The 23,417-nt window shown below is 38.1% G+C and overlaps 1 protein-coding gene across 4 annotated transcripts in view; it reads left to right on the top strand.

The window, feature by feature from the left end:
- The window catches only part of SLC25A26 (solute carrier family 25 member 26), a 154,844-nt gene that overhangs the window by 118,346 nt on the left and 13,081 nt on the right, over positions 1-23,417 (top strand). For all 4 annotated transcript variants that reach the window (XM_019757175.2, XM_088798530.1, XM_019757179.3 and 1 more), the window contains one exon: positions 6,026-6,070. In XM_019757175.2, coding sequence (XP_019612734.1) covers positions 6,026-6,070 — 45 coding nt within the window. The remainder of the gene's footprint in view (positions 1-6,025; positions 6,071-23,417) is intronic.

The following is a 23,417-nucleotide window of genomic DNA, read 5'->3' on the forward strand; positions in this document are numbered from 1 at the left end:
GAACACATTTTCATTATTGTTTCTTCGTATAATAAATGACAAGACGCATTCAATAAGACTTTGACGTGAAGAATATTTGAAAAATTTTCACACATTCAGAGGGATAGTTAGAGGGATATTTTACTACCAGGAACCAAAAATAAATTTAATTATTTAAACATTTATAGCACATTTAATTACCTTAGACTGTCAGTTAGTCTTGTTTTAGAGAATAAAGTCAGGATTTACTGTCAGCTAATTTTTAAAAATAAATACCCAATGAGATAGTTTGGCCATTTCAAATGTGTGATTTTTAAATTAGTTCTTTAAATTAAAGGAACCATTTAACGAATAACTTTAAATAGAGTAAAACGGGTAAAATGTTCATCTATAGGATTCAAAAGCTAATATTATTTATTAACTACCAGAAAAGTGCACATAACATACAATGCAGTTTTATGGGTTATTTTAATCAAGAAATGAAAAATGCTAGCATGGACGATGATAAGTTATAAGGCCTTTTTCATCTTGTAAATGTGAAATATTTACATTCTTGTTAAAATGTGATACATTTGGGAAGAACCAGTATAAAGAAGAACATTAAAATCATCTGCCTGTTCATCTTCTTGGGTATTTTATTACATATTGTGTATTTTTAAAAATTTAGTAAAGCTTTTAGAAAACTATTATACAGTTTTTTGGGTTTTGATAATTAATTGGAAATTGAGCACGTTAGTTTCAGAATGGACAGTGTCAGATCCTTTCATGGTTTGGTGACAAAAATACTAAACTAAATTTGACTCCTATTGTAGAACTTTAACATATGGGGTGGGGTATTGCTTATGAAGGTGACAAACTTCTCTAAGATTCTAGTTTCTAGTTTGTCAGCTTAAACTAATCTATTGACATTGATTCCCCCCCCCCCCCGCTCCCCCTCACTGCCGTTTCCTGTCTGCATGGAAGACAGATTTTCTTTCTGTGGCCACTGTCCGGCCCAGGACCATCATTTCTTCCAGCAGAGTAAGAGAAATGATGTTAGACTCTTAATTTCTGATTAAGTATAATAAATATTTTAGAAGTAATTTAATGCCCTTAATTCATGGGAAGGTTTAATGCCGTTAATTTAATGCCATTAATTCCTTCAAAATTGTGGTCTCTAACAAACAAACACACACACAAACACACACACTCAAATACCTATATTTTTTAAATATATATTTTTTAATTTTTCAATTACAGTTGACATACAATATTATATTACTTTTAGGGGTACAACATAATGATCAGACATCTATATAACTAATGAAGTAGCCACCCCAATAAATCTAGTACCCATGTGATACCATACAGTTATTAAAATATTATTGACTATAATCCTTATGTTATACCCTACATCCCCATGACTACTGTGTAACAACCAATTTGTACTTCTTAATTCCTTCCCCCTTTTCACCCACCCCAACTCCCCTAACATCTGGCAACCATCAAAGTATTTCTGTATTTATTAGTCTGTTGCTGTTATGTTTGTTAGTTTATCATGTTCTTTAGATTCCACATATAAGTTAAATCATATGGTTTTTATCTTTCTCTGTCTGCCTTACTCCACTCAGCAAAATCCCATGTAGGTCTTTCCATGTTGTTGCAGATGGCAAGATTTCACTCTTTTTTATGGCCAAGTACTATTCCATAGTATTTATGTGCCACCCTTTCTTTATCCATTCATCCATTCAGGGACACCCAAGTTGCCTCCATATCCTGGCTATTGTAAATAATGCTGCAGTGAACACATGGATGCACGTGTCCCTTTGACGTACTCTTTTGGGTTTCTTCAGATAAACGCCCAGAAGTGGGATAACTGGGTCCTTCTTTGTCTCTTGTTATAGCCTTTGTTTTAAAGTCTATTTTGTCTGGTACAAGTATTGCTACTCCAGATTTCTTTTGTTTGTTTCCATTTTCATGAAATATTTTTTTTTCCATCCCTTTACTTTTGGTCTATGTGTGTATTTTGATCTAAAGTGAGTTTCTTCTAGGCAACATATGTAAGGGTCTTGTTTTCTTATCCATTCAGCCCCCTTATGTCTTTTGATTAGAGCATTTAATTCATTGAAAGTAATTGTTGATAGATGTGTAGTTATAGCCATTTTATTAATATTATTCATATTTTTGATCTTTTTTTCTTCTTAAAGAAGTCCCTTTAACATTTCTTGTAATACTGGTTTGGTGGTTATGAACTTCCTTAGCTTTCTCTTGTCTGGGAAGCTCTTTATCTGAACTTAGATTTGAAATGATAACCTTGCTGGGTAGATTACCCTTGGTTGTTGGTCCTCACTTTTCATAACCCTGAATGTTTCATGCTAATCCTTTCTGGCCTGCAAAGTTTCTGTTGACAAATCAGCTGACAGTCTAATGGGAGCTCCCTTGTAGTTTACTAACTGCTTTCTCTTGCTGTTTTTAAGATTCTCTCTTTGAGTTGAACCTTTGGCATTTTAATTATGATGTGTCTTGGTGTGGGCCTCTTTGGGTTCATCTTGTTTGGGACTCTGCACTTCCTGGGCTTTTATGTCTTTCCTTCACCAGGTTAGGTAAGTTTTCTGTCATTATTTCTTCAAATAGGTTTTCAGTTACTTGTCTTCTCTCTTCTCCTTCACGTACCCCTATGATGTGAACGTTGGTACTCTTGATGTTGTCATAGAGGCTCCTTAAAGTCTCCTCATTTGGGGGGATTCTTTTTTTCTTTTTGCTGTTCTGAGTGGATGTTTTCTGCTACCTTATGTTCCAAATTGCTGATTCAAACCTCTGCTTTATCCAATCTATTGTTCATTCCCTCTAATATATTCCACTTTTGTAGTCTTCATTTCTGACTGGTTCTTTTTTATGTTTTCTATCTCCATTTTTATGTTTCCTATCTCTTTGGTGAAGTTCCCCCTGAGGTTACTGAGCATCCTTATAACCAGTGTTTTGAACTCTGCATCTGGTAGATTGCTTGTCTCCATTTTGTTTAGTTCTTTTTTGGAACTTTTTTCTATTCTTTAATTTGGGACATGTTTCCTTGCCCTCCCATTTTGGCTGCCTGACTATGTTTGTTTCTGGGTATTAGGTAGGGCTGCCATATCTCCTGGTATTAGTAGAGTGGCCTTATGTAGTAGTAGGTGTCCTGTGGGGCCCAGTGGCACAGTCTCCTGGTCACCTGAGCTGGGTGCTGCATGTGTGTCCCTTGTGGGGGTTGTATGTGCCTCCTATTGTAGTTGAGCCTTGATATTGACACATCAGTGGGAGGATTGACCCTCAGACTGATTGGTTGTGAGGACTGGCTGTGACTGCAGTGGAGGAGCTGTGTGCAGGGGCTGACCCTGTGGAGCAGGGTTCTATTTAGTGGGTCTCTCATACCTGCCCAATCTGCCCTTTGGGTGTGTCATCTGCAGAAGCAGTCAGGTGGTGCTCTGGCTCAGTCTGAAGGTGGCCACTGGGCGTGTTGGCCCTGGGAACTCCTGGGAGGGGCTCTGCCACAGGCCACATTCAGCTAAAGCCTGTGCCCTGCCTGAGGCCACCTGGCATGAATCAACAAATGATTCTATGCTGGGCTTAGAGGTACCTGGGAGAGGCTAAGTTGCAAACTGAGGCCAGTTGCCACCAATTCCGGGTTTAGGGCTGCTTAGCAAGAGGTATGGGGTATGCTGAGGCCAGAAGCTGCTTGTTTGGAGTTTGTGAGCCTTTGAGAGGTATTAGGAAAGTCTGTGGCATGAGCCAAGTCAGTCTGTTTGTGTGGAAAAGCCACTGGAAGCATAGTTGATGTGCCTAAAAGTTGGGAGGGGCAGGGTCTCTGGGAATCACCAGGGCCAGGCAAATAGTGTTAGCCACGTTGATGGAGACTCAGAAATGATGTCTGCCTGTGTCTACACGCTTGGAGGGAGGTGGGCTCAACAAAGGAACAATGGCTTCTGCCAGCACTTCTGTCTGGGAGAAAGCTGCCCTTCCAGCCTTTGCTCTGAAGCCAGACAACTTGGTTCCTCCCCTTACGTCCCTGGTGCCTTTTCAGCGGCTGCCCCAGTGCTGGAGTTCAGCGTGAATGAGTGTGTCAGAGAGTAAGTCCGTGCATGGACCCTTTAAGAGAAACGCCTGGGACTCCCGCCACACTCCGTCTCACTCAGCTACAATCTCTGCTGTTTTTCACAACCAGAAGTTGTGGAGTTTTCCCTTCTTGGTACTGGAACCCTGGGCTGAGGAGCCTGGTGTGGGGCTGGGACTTCTTGCTCCTCAGGGGGGACCGCTGCAGCCAAGATATCCTTCTGATTTTTAACTGCCACCCATGTGTGTGGGGACCAGCCCATTCTGCATCACCACCACTCCTACCAGTCTCGATGTGACTTCTGTTTAAGACTTCTGCTCAGCTAGACGTCAGGCTAGTTGTAATTTTAGTGTGGTCGTGAGAGCAGGCAAGCGCAGCGTTTACCTACTCCTCACATACCCATATTGTCAATGTTCACAGTCCACGTTTACTTTTCACTTGGAAATGAGCTGAATGCAGAATAACAACCCTGGAGCCATGGCTTGTGACAGCAGCATCCCTAGCACGAGCCCGTTGGCTGGTGTGTAGGGTGCACTGGAGTTAAGGTATTTTTACTTTAAGAAATATGGAGGTGGCTTCTATTTTAGAATTTTAGAAAGTTCAATTAAAAACAAGTAGATTATACTGAGGGTGAATTTACTATATGCAGATAAATTTACTTAGTTGTATTTTAGATAGAATACTAGTCAGGGCTCTGGAGTCAGGTTGTCTGGACTTCTTACTTCCTAACTGTGTGCCTTTAGGCAAATTATACAGCTTTTCTGAATCTCCCTCTCCTCATCTGTAAAATGGGGATGGTAATAATACCTAAACGTCTTTTAGGGTTGTGAGGATTTAGTGAAATAAAACCTAAGAAAGTGCTTGTTAGCTCAGTGCCCAACACATGAAAAGTGCTTGGTAATTCTAGCTGTTATTGTCATACAACTAATTGTTAATGCTTGTTATGTAAGTGTGTTGTTGATTATCTCCCCCACTCATACTTCATTACTACACGTTAATCTTCTCTCCTACGTACCGCTCTCATACGTATCTCAGGCTTTCAGGCCCTGTTCTACTTCCCGTCTGTTTGGGGCCCTCCACCCCTCCAACAGTGATAGCTGCTCTTTCCTTGAGCGGTGCAGACTTCCAACCTCAGTGTTCTGTTCCTCTAGTCCTGTTCTCAGCTTCCTCCTGCCAGTGGCTCTGTCTGTCTTCTCTCTTCCCCACCTCCTCACTCCATCCCCCTGCTTTGCCCTCTCTACCCTTTCCTCACTCATCTCCCCCTTGTCTCTCTCCTTTCCTTCTTTCTTTCTTCCTTTCTTCCACACTCTTCTCTCTCTCCAACTTCTTTTTCCTCTTTCTATCTCCCCTTCATCTACCCCCCCTTTCCTTATCCTCTTCTTCTCTCTTGCCCTCTCTTTCTTTCTTTCTGCCCCTCTTTCCTTCTCTTTTTCACCTCTCCTCTTTTCCTCTCTGCCCTTTCTTATTTCTTTCCCTTCTCCTTTTCTCTCTCCCCTTTCTGGTCCTTTCCCTCTCTCCACCCACTCCCAACTCTTTCTCTCTCACCCTCTCTCTTCCCCTCCATCTCTCTTCTCATCCCATTTCCCTTTTGATCCTTAACACATGTCATGCCAAGGAGTAGACAGCTCTAGCTCTTAAGCAGAAAAATGTCAAGTCCTTAAAGTCTTTATTACTTGTGATGGGAAATATTTATTTTGTCATTTCAGAAGCACTCCATATTGTGCTTCTCTTTCCATTTCAAAAGGATGTCACAGCATCATTTTATGTGACTTGGGCTCCAGTAGAACTCTAAACGCAGTTACAGTTAACTTGTTTTCTAAAATCTGTATATACTAAACCTATACATTTGTTTAATGTTAGCTTTATTATATAAAGTTAAAATGAAATAATGTTTCTAAATAATAATTATGGGTTCATATAGTAATGCTAGGCAAAGTCTAATCTTTTCTGCCTAATTTATTCAATTTTTTCTCTCTTCAGATTCCTTTCTCGTTGGTCCAGTTTCCCCTGTGGGAGTCCTTAAAAGTAAGTTTTCCAATCTTCATATAAAATTTCTAATTATCATAAATAACCAATCGTTTCAGTGTGGAATGGTAGAATATAATATTGACTAACTGTTTAAAAACTCAAAATTATTAAGAGTTGAAAATGTTTTTTGTGTATGATTTACACGCCAATTCAGTCTTCTAAACTTGTTCAGGTGTCTGCGGCACTGAGAAATAAGCATATGGGTGCAGCGGAAATCCTCAGATGTTAAGGAAAAACTGCTTTTCTTTCTTCTGTATTGCTGCTCTTTTTCCACCCAGTTGAATTTATTTCGCTTCATTCTGTCTCTGTCTTTCTGTCTCTTCCTGCCCTCACCCGTGTGTGTGTGTGTGTGTGTGTGTGTGTGTGTGTGTGTAGAAGTTAAGGAATAACAATGAGGGTAAGTGGAAAATGAAAGAAAGCAAGGCCCTAAGTATTTGTAGTCCTAGGCCAGACCTCCCGCCCCACACCTACTGGTGGGCAGAAAGGAGTGCAGGGGGCGTGCTGCTCTGCCTGCCTGCCAGCCCCTTCCGTCTTTGCTGCTCACTCTTCTAGGGCTACGAGCCCCCAGTGAGAAGGCACAGAGTGTGGTGAATTGTGAGTAAGCCTCAGCAGGTCACTCATGTTTAAAAACAAACAAATGAATTTTTAAAAACCTGTGTTCAGATATGCAGAGATGTGTTTGTTTTTTTATCTTCTGATGCGATGATTTTAAAACTTGTGGGTCATGATATGAATTGTATGGGTGTTTGTCAACAATTTAAAGATGAGTAAAAAAGAAAATTATTAATAGAGAACATCTGTGTAGTAAGGATAAGGCTTATTTTGCAAAACTTCAGTGTTGTATGCTCTTGTACATACACATCTCTGTACTGGGTTACAATGTAAAATTATTTCTCACTGGATAATGATCAAAAGAATTTGAAAGCCTTTGTTCAAGTGAAATGGTTTATAAATGACCAAACTATAAAATGGCAAAGTATCTAGGTAGGCATTTGGTAATACAGAAAGTAAAGGAATTACTCCCATAGGCATGTGGGATTGGGCATCATAGAGTGCTCGTGCAGAACGTGTTCTGAAGAATAACAAAAATTATTTGGACTCTAAAAAATATGCTTTTGAGATTCTATACTGAGGATAAAATGACAAAACATTACTCATAAAAACTCTGGCCTGTTAACTGTTGAGAAATAGATCTTATAATTTATCAGATTTTAAGGCGTAATACAGTTTGTTTAATGTAGTTTCTGGGATCATTCATGGTTGTTGTTTTGTTTGTTTTTGTTTTTACCATTTTCTCTGTGGTGCGTGGCGAGAATGGATTTCTCCGGCAGGGTTTCCGGGCATGATGTAACAGCTATCCAATGAGAAGGTCACAGTCCCTGAGCATAACAGCTCTCCTCTTTTGTGTGCGACAAAAGGACAGTGGAGCCAACAGCTGTCCCCAAACAAGACTCACTTTATTAGTGTCTCAATAAGCGGCATTCACGCAGCTCCTGCACACTCTCTCACGTCCATGCCCTATCTATGCATAGCAATGTTTTGAGGCCCAAAAAGGGGAAAGTCTGGGGTTTCTTTTCAGTATCAAGGACATTTGTAGTATTCTAGCTAGTTAAGAAATATCTAGACTTTTTCAGAGTAATCATAGATAAAATGTTAAGCTTTAACCATTTTCTTTGAGCAAATGTTAAAATATATACGGTACACACGCTTAAGTCAGGGTTATTGAGGAATAACTCCCATTCAGGAAAATTCACCCTTTATAAGTGTGCATTTTTATGTTTATGACTGCCACCATAACCAAAATATAGAATATTTGTAGCATTCTCTTTTCCATAATATCACATAAATAGAACCACACACTATTTAGTATTTTGTGCCTGGCTTGCTTCACTTAATATGATTCTGTTGAGATTCATTTTTTTGCTTATACCAGTAGTCTCTTCCTTTTTGTCACTAAGTAGCGTTTCAATGTATGGATGTCCTACAATTTGTTTATCCATTTACTAGTTAATGCACATTTAAGTTGTTTCCTGATTTTGATGATTGTGAATACAGCTGCTATAAATATTTGCATAAAGGTATTTATATGGACTGTATACTTTTGTTCCTCTTGGATAAGTACCTAGGAGTGGGGTTGCTGGGTCATAGGGAAAGTGTAAGTCTAATTTTGTAAGAAACTGTGAAAGTGTTTTCCAAAGTGGCTGTGCCATTTTGCAACAATGTATCAGAGTTCCAGTTGCTTTGCATCCATGCCATTACTTGTTATTATTAGATTCTAAAACAGATTTTAGCCATTCTAATAGTTGTGTACTTGTATCTCATAGTGGTTTTAATTTGCAGTTCTGTCATGGCTAAATAATGTTGAATATCTTTTCATATAATAGTTTTTTGTTTAAAAAAGATATCCAAATGTGAAATCGTAGTGCCTTTTAGAAGTATACAATTTTTGGCATTTCTTTTATTTTTGTATTTATGATTTTCCCATTTAAATTTGCTTTTGCCACTACAGAGAGATTGTATTATATGGAAGGGTATCTCTATTATGTTCATGTGGAAATTCAACTCAGAAAAATTTTCTCAGCAAGGACGTTAGCAGATTGTGTGCACGTTGTGCTATGAGGAGTGGGAATCGGGAGGTGGGGACTGCCACTTTCATCCTAGCCTTACTCTGCCTAAAATCAAAGGTATCCCCTTTCTTCTAAAATCACTCTGCTGTTGTCTCCCTGATTTCTGGTAATCGTAGGATTAGGTTGGTGCAAAAGTAATTGTGGTTTTTGCAATTATTTTTAACCTTTTAAACCGCAATTACTTTTGCACCAATCTAATGGTATTCCCCTGATTCCTTGAAGTCTCAAAACCCAAATTACAATCTGATTCTCTTCTTTGTCTTTCTCCATGTCATGTCATGTCATGTCATGTCATGTCATGTCATGTCATGTCATGTCATGTCATTCACCAAGTTGGTTGACTGTAACTGTGTGGAGCCTGTGGCCTCCTTTTACCAGATTCTTATTAACTTACTATCTCTGGACTAAGTTAACAGTTCCTCTATCTTCTCATCTGTTCTACACCTTCAATTTGTGTGACCTTTCTTAAACATCTCTTTGAAGTTCTCAGAAATGTATAACTTTCTAAAACTAACACAGGACATTGTTAGCGCTGAGGGATGTCTACACTGTGTTCTTTCTGGTTTTCCCAGCTCCCCTCCACTTACATATTTTTTTGCAAAATCATTTCCCCCAGCAGAATAGGTTCTTCACTGCCCCTGTTCTTTGGCTCCTTTCTGAAATGTGCCTGCGCGGGTCCAAATACTATGCGTCTTTTACAGCCAATTCAGTTGTTGTTTTTTTCTCCTCTTTCTTTTGTTTGAAGTCTTTTAATCCAGGCTCTGAAGATTTCCCTTATTACCTAGCATTTGGCTGTATTGCTGATTTTGATTTAATCGTGCCCTATATTATGTTTAAAACATCTCAGAACTAAGCAGTTAAGCCTTAGCGTATTTGAACAAGGCCTCATCCCCTTTCATTTATACCTAAGTGACACGTGTGGTTGGGACACATGTGCTGCCCGCCCACTCTGAGCTGCACATTGTTCCGTTTCTCAGCACTGCAGAGCCGAGTAGGGCATAGTTAATGCCCCTGGGAACTTAGAGCTTATCAGAGAGGTACACACCCACAGGTAATGTCACGGTAAAGTGCCTGTAACTGAAGACTCTTCAGGTAATGTGGGAGCCAGTCCCCCTGCCTCCCCAAATCATGTCACTGTATTCTCTCATTTCTTATATATAGAGACGGGTGCCAAAAACATGTATATACATTTTAAGAAAGGAAAAGACTGTATTGAAATTGTAATACTCAATATGCACCGATAACAAAAGATGAATACATCACGTTTGACTTCTACAATTACAAGAGGTGCTCCAAGTGGTACCATCAGCATAACTTCAATACAGTTTTTTCCTTTCTTAAAATGTGTATACATTTTTTGGCACCCTCTGTGTGTGTGTGTGTGTGTGTGTGTGTGTGTGTGTGTGTGTGTGTATTTATAATACATATGCTTATAAAAAAGATTTTAGATGAAAGAAGACTAGATACCATAAAGAGGAGGGAAGTAAAAGGAGTAGATTATCATATCCAGAACTTCTGAGATAATTTTTCTTTAGGATTTATGTGAGTTTGGAACTTTCTGACAGCCCAACAGAAAGAAGAACATGAGAGATTACCTGGTTCTTCTTACTGATAAAGACCCAGAGCTTATTATTTGATATTGTCCCTTGGCTTTGGATGCCATCTCTATGTGGATCACTTGCACATGTGCAGCTCGCTGTGGGCCCAGCCGCTGAGTTACAGCCTCATATGACTACTTCCCAGCTGACACCCTCACTCAGATGTCGTAGGGTAACCTGTTCAGAACAGAGCTCTTGGTGTTTATTCTCCTTCTCGTCAACCTGTTCCTTCCTCGTCTCTTGCTTGGATTGCTGCGTTGGCCTGTCACATGGCCGCCTTGATTCCATTCTTGCTTCTCTAAAGTGTCTTTTCTTCACAACAGCCAGAGTGAGCTTTTAAAGAAATAAAGAAATAAACCAGGTCATACTATTGTCTGCTAAAACCCTTCAGTGACATCTCTTTGAAAGAAGTTTTAACTGTGGCTGAGAGTGGCCTCTTCACCTGGCCCCTACCTGCTCACTGACCGTGTCCCATCCCATGCCTCCCCTTCTGCACTCCAGCCGCAGTGTGTCCGCGTATGCGTTACGGCCCTGCTGGCCTCCTCTCTGTGCTGTTTGAACATGCCAAGCTTGTACTTACCCAGGGCATTTGCATTTGTCGTGCCCTCTGTCAGAAATATTCTTTCTTCACCAAGTATCCCATGACTGAGTGCCTGCCATGTGCCAGGCATTTTCTAGGGTCTGGCGATACAGTGACAAAGAGGAGTGACCAAAACCTGTCCCTCGTCGAACTTCTGCGCACGCTTTCCCTGGGCGTTTCTCACGTCCAGCTCCTCCTCGTTCCCCAATCATGTGTCCTCGCTCACGTGTCACCTCAGAGAGGCATTTCTTATCCACCCCTCTTAGAGTGGGACCTTCCCTTCTTCCCTCCTCAGTAATCACAACACCTGGTTCTTTCCTTCCTAGCGTTTTAATAACACTTTATTTAGTCATGCACTTGTTGTCACCTGACTATGTCCTTGGAAGACCCCCGGTGTCTTGAGCAGATACTAGGTGCCGGGTGCAGGCTGAGCAGCACACAGGTGGCCCCTGAACAGCACGGGGAAGGACACCGACCCCATGCCGCCGGACACCTGCGCGTGACTGAAGGTGACCCTCCGCATGCATGGATCGGAAATACTGTTTTTGATCTGCAGTTGGTTGAATCCACGAATGGGAAACCCAGGAGTACAAAGGGTGACTGCATATTTACTGAAAAAACTCCGTGTGGAGGTGGACCCGCACAGTCCAAACGCTGTTGTTTGAGGGTCAACTGGATATTTAGTAGCATTTCATTACAAAACCCAGGGAAGTCAGCCTTGTTCTCCCTGCTAAACAAGGAAACCGGGGCTCAGAGAGTTGTCTTCATCTAGTTCCCCAAGTCCCTGGTTTCCTGTCCAGCACCCTTTTACTGTGTTAACATCGTTAATGATACCTGTAATAACAAAAACCATCATAATACCTAACGTTTCTCAGTCACAACGTGCCAGGTACTGTGATAACCACTTTCCATGGATTATCTCCTTAAATTAATCTTCAGGACACTTCTGTGAGCTGGGTGCTGTATGGTCTTCATTTTGTAGATGGTGTCTTGCCCAGTGCTGGGGGGATTTACTTATTAAGTAGGACAGGTGGGATTTGAACCAGGCAGTCTGACTGCAGAGTTGATGTTCTTAATGATTTTACTCATAACTCTGCACATAGCGCACGATATCTTTCATAATGTTTTCGCTGTTTCACATGCTCAAAAGTTGCTAAAAAGTCGAGGTCCTATTATATCACATCAGCTTATTTAAGGCATTTCTGCAAATAGTGTTGATTCCTTCAGTTGATGACGTAAAGCTTAAAAACCCTGGTTAGTGTTTCCCAGACCAGCTCTCCCAAACAGCCCTGGTCCTGCTGCCCATGCTGAACAGTGTTGACCTCACAAGTCAGTGCCCAGTGACCAGCCACCATGGGCACGGAGAGTTTATGGTGATGAGTGGAGGAGACCACGGTTTCCCACGGCTTTTGTTTAATTCCTCACAGGCTTTGCTTATTGGAGGAAGGGACTTTGTCTTCTGCTCGTTTGTGTTTATGTTTACATTCCTTATAGTTCTGTCTTTTACACAGTAGGTGTTTATAACTACTTACTAATTGTTTGAAGGTTAACATTCTTTCTCAAGTTCAATGCAAAGTTGGCTAACTATACCTTAATTGTTTTGTTTCTAATTAGTTTCTTTTAAAAGTATGTTCACAGCTGTAGCAGATTTACTCAGCTTAAACAATAAGCATATTTTGAAAGACATGATAAAGATAATATTTCTTATAAGAATGTCACTTTTTTATTGTCTGAATATTCAACATCAGTGTAAAAGTACAGTGTAAAGGATTGCTAAGGAGCTGCTAGGTCTAAATAGCTTTGCTTCTAACTTTTGTAACAAGGTGTTACAAAGCTGCAAAGCAATAGCTAGTAGAAATGCAAGCTTTGAGCTCAGATGCAACTTTGAAGCAAAATGAAAATAAAACGAGTTTGGTTAGCTAAGACTATGGCCTTGTGCTGATGATGTTCTAAGATAAAATTATAGCTTTGTAATAGAAATTCGGCCAGTGGATTATAATGTCATGTATAGTACAGGGTACAAAATACCATGTTTCCCCGAAAAGAAGACCTCACTGGACCATCAGCTCTAATACGTCTTTTGGAGAAAAATTAATATATAAGACCTGTTCTTATTTTGCTATAATATGAGACCCGGTATCATTATATTATATTAATATAATTAATATAATTTAATATAATATATAATATAGTATAATATAATATAATATAATATGTAACTATAATAGAATAGAATAGACTAGCAGGTCTTATATTAATTTTTGCTCCAAAAGACACATTAGAGCTGATGTCTTATTGGAGCTGCAGGGAAACATGGTAATTACTTAGATTTTTCATTTACATTTTATAAACCTTTTAAACAGCCAGTGCTTTATCAAAACTATGTTTTTATTCAAGTTGAAGAGTAAATAACTTGTTTACTGTTATTGATTCTTATTTTATTAATAGTTAAAATGTCTCTCGCTACCCAGGACCCACAACAAAATTCTCCCATACTTTAGTAATATAAACAAAATAATAGTAACTTAGAAGATGCTCATTGTTCAGGGTCTCCACATACATTATTTCATTAGACTGTTGAGAACAGAGGCTTGTCAGTGTACCTGTTTCTAGAGAAATGGGGTTTGTCAGTGTTAAGTCCCTCATCCTTCATTTTAACCATTTTTTAAATAAAAATCTCTTTAAAAGATTGTTCAGTATTTAAACATAGCAAGCCAGGTATGCTTTTCTTGCTGATTCACAGTCAACATCATAAGCATCAGTTACACTAATCTGGTTTTCTGTAACTGTTACTCAGTGATATATTTAGATATTGTTAACATGAATGGGACCTCTTGTCTCTACCCCAAACTAAGAAGATATACCGATCCATGAAGCTCAGAGAATCCCTTATCAGAATAAATACCTCTCCAGTAAGACATAACCGTACATAACCCAAAATATTATTTTCTAACTATAAAACCTAAACATGACTAAGCAAACTCAGCATTTGCTTTTGCTCAAGAATGATAAATGAAATGTCTTTCCTTTAATTACCAGCACCGTCATTCATTAAAGACTTTCTTACAGATTCTTATTATCTTTACCACCTTTCTTATCTAGAAGGAAAGTATCTAAATGTCGCAACCAAGCAAAATACAATTTAACCAAAAAAAAAAAAAAAAAAAAAAGGTACAAATCAACCCACACAGAGTTGGTGCTATTTATACATCTCAGGATAGTGTCAGTCCAGTTGCCATTATAACCAAAATTAGCCTGTGTATTTTAAATGATCTGTAGTTATCAGTTAGGTATATCCAATTTTAATTATGGAAACTAATTCTATAGTAGAAATCTATTTTAGCCACTTGACTATATTGCAAGAACCACTGTATGTCAAAGGTAAAAGCTTAATTGTGGTTCCGAATTATATTTTATATTCTTTTTGGTTTAAAACTTTGCTTCGGAAATCTTTTTTTCAGACATGTTAGTATATGAGTACTTTACAGAGAGATCGTTCATTTAATTGACTATAAAACATTAGGGAGATGAAGCTTTGTTTTTACAGTATATGTGCAGAAGCTACACAGGAGCTGGATCTACTAGTCTGGAGAGCATTTGCATGAAATTGTCTGCTGTCTTTGATGTGTTATAAAATTATGTCGGTAGGTTGACAGCAGTGACACCTACATGGGGGATTTCTTTCTGTTGTCTCAAATAAATTATCATCTGATGTTATTAATTTGGAATTGAGTAGATGATTCTGTACACATACCTATCCTTGTACCAAAAAAAGCATTTGGTATCTCATAATCTTGCAAAATGGGAAACACATAACTACTTTTGAATACAACAGCTGAAGAAGTCCCGATTTTAAGTTTTCCTGAACTAAAGCCAGAACACTTGTTTTCAATTTGTTATTCATTCATAAGGCAATAGTGGATATTTGGGTGGGGTTTTTGAAGTAAGAACCAAAAGCAAAGCCTTTTCTTTGTGCTTTACTTTAATAGAAATGCCTGATCCAGACTCTGACTTCTAGCTGTTCTGTTTCATAGCATCTTGCCAGGTGTTTGCCGTAGCCTGTGAGTGAATCCTGGAGCTAATTGCTGTCCCCCCGGGGCGGGGGGCGGGGACAGCCAGATTGCATCATGCTGTTCTTCCTTGGACAGGCCTGAAGGATGAGTGAAGAATCACTTGGGAAACTAGAACATTCTGATTGTGTTTGTGGTGATACCGCTAAATATTCACGATTTCTCAGAATAGTCTCATGGACAGTAGAAATATCATAATTGAAAAAAAACAACAGGCGAATGATTAAAAATTACATACCTTAAAGGTTTAAAAGAATGTGTATGTTGAAATTCAATTAAGGTCTGTATCTTAGTAATATTGTACCTATTTTAATCTCCTGTTTTGGTAATTGTATTATGGTTCTAGAACATGTCAGCATTAGGGAAAGCTGGATAAAGGTATATGGGGACTGTACTATTTTTGCAACTTTTCTGTAAGTCTAACATTATTTCGAAATGAAATTTTCTAATAAGTTCTCAGAAATATTTTCCAATCAACCTATGTTAAGAAAACTGAAGAAAAGCCCTAGAGACTAAGCTATGAACCAGACACCAGGCAGGCAGGGGCCGAGGATAGGGCAGTGAGCCCCATGACTGCTCCTGCCATGTTTGAATCTTGCAGTTCTGCCATGCTTGTCCTGGTCTCTTGTCACTTATTAGTTGATATTCCTAATCAAAAGAAAAAACAGAAAAAAAAACCCACAGAGGTGAAATTAAGAACATGTCTGACTGCCAGTCTCATTACTTCAACTTGAAATTTCTTGTTAACCTTAGATATAAACACCCATGCATGGATTCATCTGGAAATTTCATTTTTTATTTGAAAGTAGAAAGGACGCAGAACATTGAATTGGAATAAATAAGTAAAAATGACCACCTGCTTTTTATTCTTACTTATTTTGGTGCACAGCCTCCACCATATGATTCTTCACATTTGGACTCACTTTCTGCCCCTCGCCTCCATGCCCCCGAGTCATTTATCTGCATTTTACAGGAATGATCATTAGACCTCTTTGGCAGTGGAAATGGTTATTTGAGAAATTATGGTAATTTAAAATTTTCTGGTGTTCAGATAGGCCCTTAAAAAATCCTCCATTACAAACCCACATTATTTAAACAACTTTTATTGACATCAAAATATTTTCTTTAATAACATGCATATTATAATGTAACTCCAGTGGAAACTGAGCTGTGTATGGTAGTGAGCAGTCTTACAATGTTGCGTACGTACTGTTCTGTCTACAAGACACACGGCTTTGGGGAACCGAACAACCAGCTTCAGCTCTCCCAAGTCACTCGGTGTGTCCTCAGGCGAGTTACTTCACATCTCTTAGCATCTGCCCACACCTGTGTTTGTGGAGGAGAATACACACGTCCCCACATTAAATGAGAAATGTAAAATCTTTAGCATAGTGCCTGGAACCTGCTAGCTACTTAGCAAGTGGTAACTACTATTGTCAATAGTAATCACTTATACTGTTGCCTGCACTGTATTTTTATTCCATTTTCCAGTCTATTCTTAAATTATTTGAAAGTCATACACAATAATATTGACAGTTCTAGTGAGGAAGTTTCCCTGCCTTTCCAGCCGGTTTCTTGTTGATCTCAATCCCTGAGTCCCTCCACAGACATAAGCAGATGTGTGATTTCAAAACACGTGCATCGCTCAGATCAGTGCTTTTCACCAGTCAGACTCTTGTTGTTATTGGTGGTGGTGTTCTAATGGATTTAAAGTTGCTCCCAAATGAATAATTTGTAAAGAACACTCATCTTTTTTGCTTGGTCTCAATATTTTTTTCCCCAAAGTGTCTATGTTCAGAAAATTCCTCATTTAAAAGAAAAAAAATTACAAACTCATATTATTTAAAGCAAGTTGTTTTGGGCATTGACATAGTTTATTCATTCACTTGGGTATTTTAATAATATTCCATTAAACATTATGATCTGTATGTAGAAGTAAAGTGTCTTATAAATTCCATTCTATTTGCTATGGAGGCCACTATAACCTGTAGATCCAAATCTAAGTGTATTTATACTCTGTACCAGACGGTCTTATTCAGCTCCCAGTTCTGCTATTAACTACCTGCTCAAACTTTGGTCGGTTACTTAACTTCTCTGAGCCTCAACTTCCTTGTCTATGAAATGAGAGTAAGATGGCACGCACATAACTCAGAAGATCAGGGTTAGGATTACACAAGTCAATGTATATAAAGTGTTTAGTGCCTAAACGTAGTAAGTTCTGGATGTGTTTATTGTGGTTGCTGATATAATCGCTTTTTTTTTAATCATGCTCTGTGTTTGCCAGTGAGGTTTCTCACTTGATTCTAAACCTTTTGGTTCTAGAGTCTTTTTCGTTTGTTTTAAGATATTTATTATTATCCTTTTCAAATAGAAAATGATTTCTTTATATGTTCTTAGACTAAATTATCCTGGCCAGGTTAACATGGAAAGTTATGCTTATCTATGGAGATTCCATTTTTAAACTGTGTCTTCAGCCATGGAGTCTGTTTTGATTAAGTGTTGTTTTTCCCCTGGCAACCAAATTTTTTTTCTCCTGGATTGCATCAGGCACCTCTGTGAAGCTTTCTCCATCACCTCCCTTCTCTCTGTTATAATCCTCTTCTGTTCCCACTGTACCCCCATCAAATATTAGACCTTGGGGCTACTGGTTTTTTTCCCCCTGACTCTACAGTGCCTGACGCCTAGTAGGTACTCAGTAAATATTGAAATTATGAATTACATAACATCATTGATTGTTTCCTCTTGTATGACATGTCGTTCACATCTTGTTATTTGTTCTTTATGGTTGCTTATAAACTCAGCATTATTAATATTTTAAGTCTATTTGAGCAAACTTTTGCTCTTTGGAACCCTTGACGATATTAGTAGATTGACTGAGGATGACCTTCAGTCATCATCAAAAGTTCAGTTTATGTTTCACATTTCTTCTCTAAAGGGTCAGCAAAGTAAGTAATAGTGTTAAAACTGGCATTAGCCTGATAATATACACCCTTTAGTGCATTTACTAAAGAAATACCACATACTACACTTAATGACAAGACTGTCTTTAGAAAGCTGTTCTTTAAAAAAAAAAACATTTCGTTAGCTTATCTAGTTCCATAAGTAAAGTTACAAATGTCTATTTCTTAGCTGCACTCTTTGTCCAGTGAATTTAATAAATACACTTTTCAAGTAACCGTCTTCATCAGTTAGGTAGACGGAAATATTAGAGTCTGACACCACACGTTATTATATATATCTAAAGTTTACATAACTAGGTGTCTTCTTAAGAAAAGGTGTTCCCTGATTTCAAACTATATTACAAAGCTGTAGTAAATAAAACAGTATGGTATGGGTATACAAGCAGGCACATAGATCGATGGAACAGAATAGAGTGCCCAGAAATAAACTCACAGATACATTGTTAATTAATTTATGACAAAGGAACCAAGAATATACAATGGGGAAAGGACAGTCTTTTCAATAAATGGTGTTGGGAAAATTGGACAGCACATGCAAAAGAATGAAATTTGACCACTATTTTACACCATATACAAAAATTAACTCAAAATTGATTAAAAGACTTGAAGTAAGAACTAAAACCGTAACACTCCCAGAGAAAACATAGGTGGTAAGCTCCTTGACCTAGGTCTTGGTGATGATTTTTTGAATCTGACACAAAAAGCAAAAGCAACAAAAGTAAAAATAAACAAGACTACACTAGACTAAAAACCTTCTGCACAGCACAGGAAGCCATCAACAAAATGAAAAGGTAACCTACTAAGTGGGAGAAAATATTTGAAAATCTTATCTGATAAGGGGCTAATATTCAAAATACGTAACTTATACAACTCAATAGCCACAACAAAATCCCAAATAATCCAATTAAAAAATGAGCAAAATAAATGAATAGACATATTTCCAAAGAAGACATACAGATGGCCAACATGTCCATGAAAAGATGCTCAACATCATTAATCATTAGGGAAATCACAAAACCACAATGAGGTATCATCTCACACCTGTTAGAATGGTTATTATCAAAAAGACAAGAAATAACAAGTGTTGGTAAGTATATAAAGAAAAGGGAACCCTGTGCACTGTTGGTGAGAACATAAATTGGTGCAGCCGCTGAGGAAAACAGTATGGAGCGTCCTCAAAAACTTCAAAATAGAACTACCTCATGACCCAGTAATTCCACTTCTGGGTACTTATACAAAGGAAACAAAAACAAACTAACTCTAAAGGATATCTGCACCTCTATGTTGTTGCGGCATTATTTACAATATCTAAGATAGGGAAACAACCTAAGTGTTCATCAGTGGATGAATGGATAAAGAAATTGTGGTATACAAGGTCGGACAATTAAGTTCGAGAACTTGTTGCACCGATGTTGCTAACCTTTTTTGATATCAGAGGGAGGGATTATTAATTATGAATTTGGAGAAACTGGACAGTTAACCAAGTTTACTATTTGGAAGTGCTGAAAAGGCTGCTTGAAAAAGTTAGACGACCTGAAGTTTTCACCAACAATTCATGGCTCTTGCATCACGACAATGCGCAAGCTCACACAGTACTGTCTGCAAGGGAGTTTTTAGCCAGTAAACAAATAACTGTATTGAAACACCCTCCCTACTCACCTGATATGGACCCCAATGACTTCTTTCTTTACTCGAAGATAAAGGAAATATTGAAAGGAAGACATTTTGATGACATTCAGGAAATCAAGGGTAATACAATGACAGCTCTGATGGTCATTGCAGAAAAAGAGTTCCAAAATTGCTTTGAAAGGTGGACTAGGCACTGGTATCAGTGCACAGCTTCCCAAGGGGAGTACTTCGAAGGTGACCATAGTGATATTCAGCAACGAGGTATTTAGCACTTTTTCTAGAATGAGTTCTCAAACTTCATTGTCAGACCTCATATATACACAATGGAATATTATTCACCCATTAAAAAGAACAAAATCTTGCCATCTGTGACAACATGGATGGACCTCGAGGGTATTATGCTAAGTGAAATAAGTCAGAGAAGGACAAATACTGCATGATCTCTCTTATATATGGACTCTTAAAAAAAAAAATCAAGTTCATAAACAGAGAAGAGATTGATGGCTGCCAGAGGCAGGGCTGGAGCATTGGAGTATTGGGTTAAGGGGGTCAAAAGGTAAAAATACAATTTAAGAAAAAACCCAGTAAATTAACGTTAAAAAGTTGTTAAAGTTGACAAACAGGGCCCTATGTATGTCTTGATTTATTAATATGACATCTCCATTTCTCTAGCAACCCTCTCAACCTTGTAGGTATATTTTCAGTGGGGAAATATGGAGGGTAGGAATTACTACTAACTTTACTGTTCTTCTTTCAGTTGTGATATAGTTGATCATACCTAACAATGTCATGCCGCCATCAGTAGGTCATTACACTATTCTAACCACTTTAATTAATATATTCAAGAGGTCTTTTTTCTAAGACTTGTCATCATTACTGCAGTGCATACCATTATGCTAGAGGTCCTACGCAGTGCAGTAAGGCAAGAAAAAGAAATAAAAGGCGGTAATCCAAATTGGAAAGGAAGAAATAAAACTATCTTTATTTATAGATGATGTGATCATTGGTATAGAAAATTTGATGGAATCTACAAAGAAGCTATTAGAGATAGAAAGTTTAGTAAGGTTGTAGGAAACAAGATCAGTATATAAAAATTAACTGTATTTCTACATAGTAGCAACATACAGAAACTGAAATTAAAAAACAAGCAGTACTATTTACAATAGTATCAAAGCAAAGATGTACTTAGAGATACATCTGATATTATAACTGCAAGACCTATGTACTAAAAACTATGAAACACTTTTGAGAGAAAATAATGGAGGCTTAAGTAAATGGAGAATTACACTGTTTATGGGTCAGAAACTCAATATTGTTAACACCTTCATTCTCTCCAAAATGATCTATAGATTCAGTGCAATTCAGATGAAAATCTGAGTAGGCTGTTTTGTAGAAATTGATAAGCTGATTCTAAAATTCAGAAGGAAGTGCTAAGAACCTAGAATATTGTCAGAACAACTTTGAAAAAGAACAACGTTGGAGAACTAATATACTTGTACTACCTCATCTCAAGATTTATTATAGTACTACAGTAGTCAAGAAAATATTGGGGGCCGGCCCGGTGGCTCAGGGGGTTGGAGCTCTGTGCTCCTAACTCCGAAGGCTGCCGGTTCGATTCCCACATGGGCCAGTGGGCTCTCAACCACAAGGTTGCCAGTTCGATTTCTCGAGTCCTGCAAGGGATAGTGGGCTCTGCCCCCTGCAACTAAGATTGAACACGGCACCTTGAGCTGAGCTGCTGCTGAGCTCACGGATGGCTCAGTTGGTTGGAACCACAAGGTTGCCAGTTCGACTCCCGCAAGGGATGGTGGGCTGTGCCCCCTGCAACTAGCAACGGCAACTGGACCTGGAGCTGAGTTGCACCCTCCACAACTAAGACTGGAAGGACAACAACTTGAAGCTGAACGGCACCCTCACAACTAAGATTGAAAGGACAACAACTTGACTTGGAAAAAAAAAAGTCCTGGAAGTGCACACTGTTCCCCAATAAAAGTCCTGTTCCCCCTCCCCAACAAAAAAACAAAGAAAAAAAGAAAGTATTGAACTGGTATCAAGATAGATATGTAAATTAGAACAGAATAGAGAATCCAGAAATAGACCCACATATATATGGACAACTGATTTTTGACAAAAGTGAGAAGGCAGTTCATTGGAGAAAGGATAGACTTTTCCCATTGCTGGAATAATTAAATATCCATATGTAGAAACAAAACAAAAGAGCATCAATCCATACCTTGTGGTATATGTAAAAATCAACACAAAATGTATGATGGACCTAAATGTAAAACCTAAGAACATAAAATTTCTAGAACAAAACATAGGTGAATAATCTTTGTGGCCTGAGTTAGGCAAAGATTTCTTGGATATGTCACCAAAAGCAAGATCCATAAAATAATAATTTGCACTTCATCAAAATTAAATACTTTGTTCTTTGATAGATACTATTAAGAGAATGAAAAGACAAGCCACAGACTAGGAAAAAAATATTTCAAATGACTTTTACCTTGAATATATAAATAACTCTCAAAACTCAATAATTAAGAAAACAGATAACCCAATATCAATGTAACATTTGGACAGACACTTCACCAAAGAAAATACATAGATGGAAAAAAGTACATGAAAAAAAGCTCAACATCGTTAGTCCTTAGGGAAATACAAATGTAAAGCACAATGAAATACTGCACACCTATTAGAATGATTGAAATTTGAAAATAAAGGATGTGGATAAATGAGGACTGGTTAGAATGTAAAATGGTAGAACTGCTTTGGAAAAGTTTCATAGTTTCTTAAAAAGTTAAACATATACCTACAGTGCAATCCAGCTATTTCGTACCTAGATATTTCCCCAAGAGAAATGAAGTCATGTGTCCATATAAAGACATGTATAGAAATGTTCATAGCAGCTTTATTTGTAATAGCCCCAAACTGGAAAAATCCCAAATGTCCATCAAAAGGTGAATACATAGATGTCATATCTACACAGTGGCATATTACTTACCAATTAAAAATGAATGAACCATTGACATCCACAATAACATGGATGAATCATATAAAAATTCTGAAGGAAAGAATCCAGGTTTTAAAAAATGAATGTATAATTCATTTATATAAAATTCTAAATAAAGCAAACTAATTTAGAGTTGACAGATCAGATGGTTTAGGGGGTGGCGAGGAAGGGCAGGAAAGAGATGACAAAGGGACACAGAAAACTTTTTGGGGTGATGGATCTGTTCACTGTCTTAATTGTGCAATGATTTCATGTGTATGTGTATGTGATGTGTATGTGTATGTGATGTGTATGTGTATGTCATGTGTATGTATATGCCATGTGTATGTATATGCCATGTGTATGTCTATGTCGTGTGTATGTCATGTGTGTATATGTCGTGTATGTATATGTCATGTGTATGTCAAAACTTAACTGGCATACTTTAGTATGTGTAATTTATTGGACATCACTTATACCTCAGTAAAGCTAAAGAAAAAAAAAAAAGAAGACTACAGGCTCTGCTGTTAGAAAGCCTGGGTAAAAGGTGGTAATAACAGTACCCAGCTCTTAGAGTTGTTGTGAGGATGGTGGGTTTTAGTATATGTTCTGAGACTGGACCAGGGCCTGACCAGAGCACTGCCCCCCATTGGATGTGACTGTATCTGTCTTCTCTTAGATCATAAACTCTTGGTGAGCAAGCCACCAAGCCCCTGCCATCATTTTGCCTACTTCATGGGTATTTATTTGTATAATCTTTAACTTCATGACAGTACAAAAAAAATGTTTGGACAAATTTTAAATTGATAGTTAACTAACAGAGTTAGCATCCTTCAAACATGCAACCTGGGTGGTAAAAATTGAAAACAGAACTGAAGAATTTGGCATACA

Source organism: Rhinolophus sinicus, chromosome 5, assembly GCF_057876585.1.
Source record: "Rhinolophus sinicus isolate RSI-liver-muscle chromosome 5, RSI-T2T, whole genome shotgun sequence".
NCBI lineage: Eukaryota > Metazoa > Chordata > Mammalia > Chiroptera > Rhinolophidae > Rhinolophus > Rhinolophus sinicus.